The 4,511-nt window shown below is 37.6% G+C and overlaps 1 protein-coding gene across 1 annotated transcript in view; it reads left to right on the plus strand.

Moving 5' to 3' along the window:
- The window catches only part of LOC108309029 (CREB3 regulatory factor), a gene marked incomplete at its 5' end in the record, with an annotated part of 27,760 nt that overhangs the window by 11,341 nt on the left and 11,908 nt on the right, over positions 1-4,511 (plus strand). The window contains one exon of the mRNA XM_017535093.2: positions 3,541-3,663. Coding sequence (XP_017390582.1) covers positions 3,541-3,663 — 123 coding nt within the window. The remainder of the gene's footprint in view (positions 1-3,540; positions 3,664-4,511) is intronic.

Raw genomic sequence — 4,511 nt, forward strand, 5'->3', positions numbered from 1 at the left:
AAAATAAAATAAAATTATTTTTAAAAAGGAAAAAAAGATTAAAAAAAATAGAGACAGGGTCTTGCTCTCTTCCCCAGGTTGGTCTCGAACTCCTCAGCTCAAGCGATGCTCCCATCTCAGCCTCCAAAGAGCTGGGATTACAGTCATGAGCCACTGCATCTGGCCATGTAAATACAAAACTGCCTTGATCACTGTGCAAAACTGTCTTGATTACTGTAAACCTTTTAAGTCAGGTAGTGCTAGTTCTTGTTATTCCTCCAATTTTGCTTTTTGTTTAAATGTTTTGGCTATTACAGGTCTTTTGCATGTCTGTATACATTTTCAAATTACTTTATCACCTTTTGTAGAAAAGCTTACTGGAATTTTGATTGGGATTGCTTTGAATCTTTAGAACTATTTGGAGAGAATTACTATCTTAAAATGGAGTTTTCTGATCCATGGACCTGGTATCTCTTTCCACCTAGCTAAGTCTTCTTTAGTTTCTCTCTGCCATCTTTTACAGTGTTCAGTGTAGAGTGCTTGAACATATTTATTAGATGTAATCCTGAGTGTTTTATATTTTTTAGTGCTTCTGTAAATGGAATTGTTTTTGAAATTTTATTATTTTTTTTTAATAAAAAAAATTTTTTTTTTAAAAGACAGGATTTCACCATGTTGGTCAGGCTGGTCTTGAACTCCTGACCTCAGGTGATCCGCCCGCCTTGGCCTCCAAAGTGTTTGGATTACAGGCGTGAGCCACCACGCCTGGCGAAATTTTATTTTTGAGTTCTTTGGTATTAATACATAAAACATATTTTTGCTTTGTATATTACTCTTAGTTTCAGCAGTTGGTATGTAGATTCCCTGGGATTTTCTGCTGACACAGTTATCATCTGCAAATAGGAATGGTTTTATTTCTTCCTTTCTGATCTTTATGCCTTTTCTTTTTCTGTCTTATCAAAATGTCTAGAACAGCCAGAATATTAAATACAGTGGTGATTGCCTTGTTTCAAATCTCAGGGGAAACCTTTTATCTTTAGGTATAATGTTTGTGTTGTGCTTTTTTGTAGATGAGTTGTCCTTTATCATTTTGAGAAACTTCCCTTCTGTTCCTAGTTTCTTTTATTATGAATGGGTGTTGATAATTTTTTTGCGTCTGTTGGAGCAATCATATATTGTTCTTGTTTATTCTGTTAATACATCACATATTCACCTGTTAAAGTGGCAAATTACATGTGCTAATATTTGGATGTTAAGCCAACCTTGCATTCTTGGAATAAACTCTACTTGGTTAGCTACATTTTCCTTTTTATATTGGAGTCTATTGCTAATATTTCGTATTATTCTATCATAATATTGTATGTTGCATTTCGTTGTTAGTGTTTTGTTAAGGATTTTATGTCAACATTCAAGAGGGACATTCGTCTATGATTTTTCTTTTTTTTTGTAACATTTCAGTACTAGGGCTATACTGGCCTCATAGAATTAATTGGACCATGATCTTTGACAGAGTTTTATTAGATCAATTTTATTTCTTCATCATATTTATGATAGAATTTGCTATTAAAATTTTCTGGTTCTCTTTTGGGAAGACATATGGTAATTTCAGTTCTTTTACTAGGAAAAACTCTTCAGATGCTTTATTTCTTCATGTATGGGTTTTTTTTGTTTTTGTTTCTGTTTTTAAGACAGTTTATCACTCTGTTGCCCAGGCTGGAGTGCAGCGGCACGATCTCAGCTCACTGCAACCTCTGCCTCCTGGGTTAAAGCAATTGTCATACTTCAGCCTCCTGAGTAGCTGGGATTACAGATGTGCACCACCATGCCCGGCTAATTATTTTTATTTTGAGTACAGATGGGATTTCACTGTGTTGGCAAGGCTGGTCTGGAACTCTTGGCCTCAAGTGATCTGCCCGCCTTGGCCTCCCAAAGTGCTGGGATTACAGATGTGAACCACTGCACCTAGCCTTTTCTTTCTTTCTTTTTTTTTTTTTTTTTGAGATGAAATCTTGCTGTGTTGCCCAGGCTGGAGTGTAGTGGTGCAATCTTGGCTTACTGTAACCTCTGCCTCCTGAGTTCAAGCAATTTTCCTGCCTCAGCCTCCTGAGTAGCTGGGATTACAGGTACCTGCCACCATGCCCAGCTAATTTTTGTATTTTGTATTTTTTATTTTTATTGGAGATGGGCTTTCACCATGTTGGCTTTGAACTCCTGACCTCAGACGATTCACCCACCTTGGCCTCCCAAAGTGCTGGTATTATAAGCATGAGCCATCACACCTGGCTTTCCTGGCTTCTTTGTCTATGGATTTTAAATTGTGTTTTCAAGAAATTTGTTCATTTCATCTAAGTTGTTAAATTTGTTAGCACCATATTTTCTTATTATCTTTTTAATATCTGTAGATTCTAAAGTGATAACACCTTTTTCGTTACAGATGTGAGTGATTGGTGTTATCAGTTACTTTTCATGATGGAGCTACCTGGGTGAGGGGTTGTCAGTGTTGTAGATCATTTCAAAGAACCAGCTTTTGGCTTTGTTAATTTTTATTGTGTATTTGTTTTCTGTTACATAAATTTCTGCTCTTTATTAGTTCCCTCTTTTACTTACTTTGGGTTAACTTGCTTTTTGTTTTGTTTGTTTTAAAGGTTTTTAAGGTGGGAAAATTTGTTTTTAAAGCTTTTGTTTTTAAGGGACTTGGTTTGATTTATTTAACAAACATTTACTAAGGTCCTATGATTCGATATAGCCGTCACTATCAGGTCTTAAAGCAATGAAGACAGGTGGTAGGGCAAGTTGCTTACAGGATAGTGGACATTGATGCATGTCTACAGTGTGTTGTCTTTTTTCCTTGCCATTTTTTTCTGTTGGAGATGGGATCTCACTGTGGTGCCTAAGCTGGAGCACAGTGGCTGTTCACAGTCACCATCCTAGTGCACTACTACCTGCAACTCCTGGGCTAAAGTGATTCCCCTGCCTCAGCCTCCCAAGTAGCTGGGACTGCAGCTGCACACCACCACACCTGGCTACAGTGTGTTATCAAGAGTGCAAACCCAGTAATCTTGAGGGTTTTGTTGTTATTGTTTTGTTGTTTGAGACGAAGTCTTGCTCTGCCTCCCAGGCTGGAGTGCAGTGGCATGATCTTGGCTCACTGAAGCCTACACCTCCTAGGTTCAAGTGATTCTCCTGCCTCAGTCTCCCAAGTAGCTGGGTTTACCAGGCACATGCCACCACATCTGGCTAATTTTTGTATTTTTATTAGAGACAGGGATTTCACCATTTGGCCAGGCTGGTCTTAAACTCCTGACCTCAAGCAATCTGCCTGTGTTGGCCTTCCAAAATGCTGCGATTACAGGTGTGAGCCACTGCACCTGGCCAATCTTGAGATATTTTTTAAAAACAAGTGCCACATCATTTGAAATTCGTCTCTTTGGTTAGGAGCTGCTTATAATAATTACTTCTTAATGTTTTCTTACACATTCTCCATTTCTTCTGTTGTACATAATTAAAAGGAAAGCCTTTCATGGTAGTGACATGTTCCAAGTGTTTTGTTCTGTCTTTCAGATAATTTATTGTTTGTAATCAACTCCATCAAGCAAGAGATTGTAAATCGGGTACAGAATCCAAGAGAGGAGAGAGGACCCAACATGGGGCAGAAGCTTGAAATCCTCATTAAAGATACTCTCGGTAAGAATAATATTAGATAAATTCATAGCAATGATAACATGTAGTATAAGATGTATGATTTAAGGGGATATTAAAAGTTCTTTTAGTTTAAGGAAAAACTCAAGTGCTCTCATTGTAGTTACTCTCCTTTATGAGTAATTTTATCTTTTGGGATTTAGTGTTCATAAACATGTATTGCAGGTGACCACGATTTGTAATTTAGACCTAATCTTGAAACTATTTTAACACTTAAGAAAAACAAACTTCTAGCAGGTTTACCCTTTCATAGAAGACAAACAGTCCCAGAGCTGTCAAGCCTGCAGTTTGCACTTTAGTATAGAGATCCTTACTTGTTTTACTCAGTAGTGCATTTCACAGGATTCTGACAAAGTTGGCTCTCTTGTTTCCCATCCCTAAACAGATTGCACAGTGTGGGGAGGATCACAGAGGCAGGCAGCTAGACGTCAGGGCAAGTGAGAGCTGACAGGAAAGAGAGAGCTAGCTATTGTAGACAGACGTGAGAACTCAGCTCATAGGAGCAAGTCACCTGACAGACAGTAGCATCCAAGGCACCCAGCATTATACAACCCATGAAAACCGCCCAAATTAAATTTATACAATAAAAGGTCAAATGTTTATCGTGAACAAAACTCTGTTTATATTGGGAACAATCAGGTGAAGAGTAGACCCCAAACATCAGTATTTTCCTCAGCAATCACTTACCTCCCGCTTCCATATGGATTAATTCAGGGCTTGACTTTTTCTTCAAATAGGTTGATGCTATTTTAGTGTTTTATATATTCTTTCATAGCATTTCTTTCTTTTCTTTCCTGTTACTTTTTTTTTTTTTTTTTTTGAGGCGGAGTTTC

The sequence above is a fragment of the Cebus imitator genome, unplaced genomic scaffold, assembly GCF_001604975.1.
Source record: "Cebus imitator isolate Cc_AM_T3 unplaced genomic scaffold, Cebus_imitator-1.0 Scaffold91, whole genome shotgun sequence".
Taxonomy (NCBI): Eukaryota; Metazoa; Chordata; class Mammalia; order Primates; family Cebidae; genus Cebus; species Cebus imitator.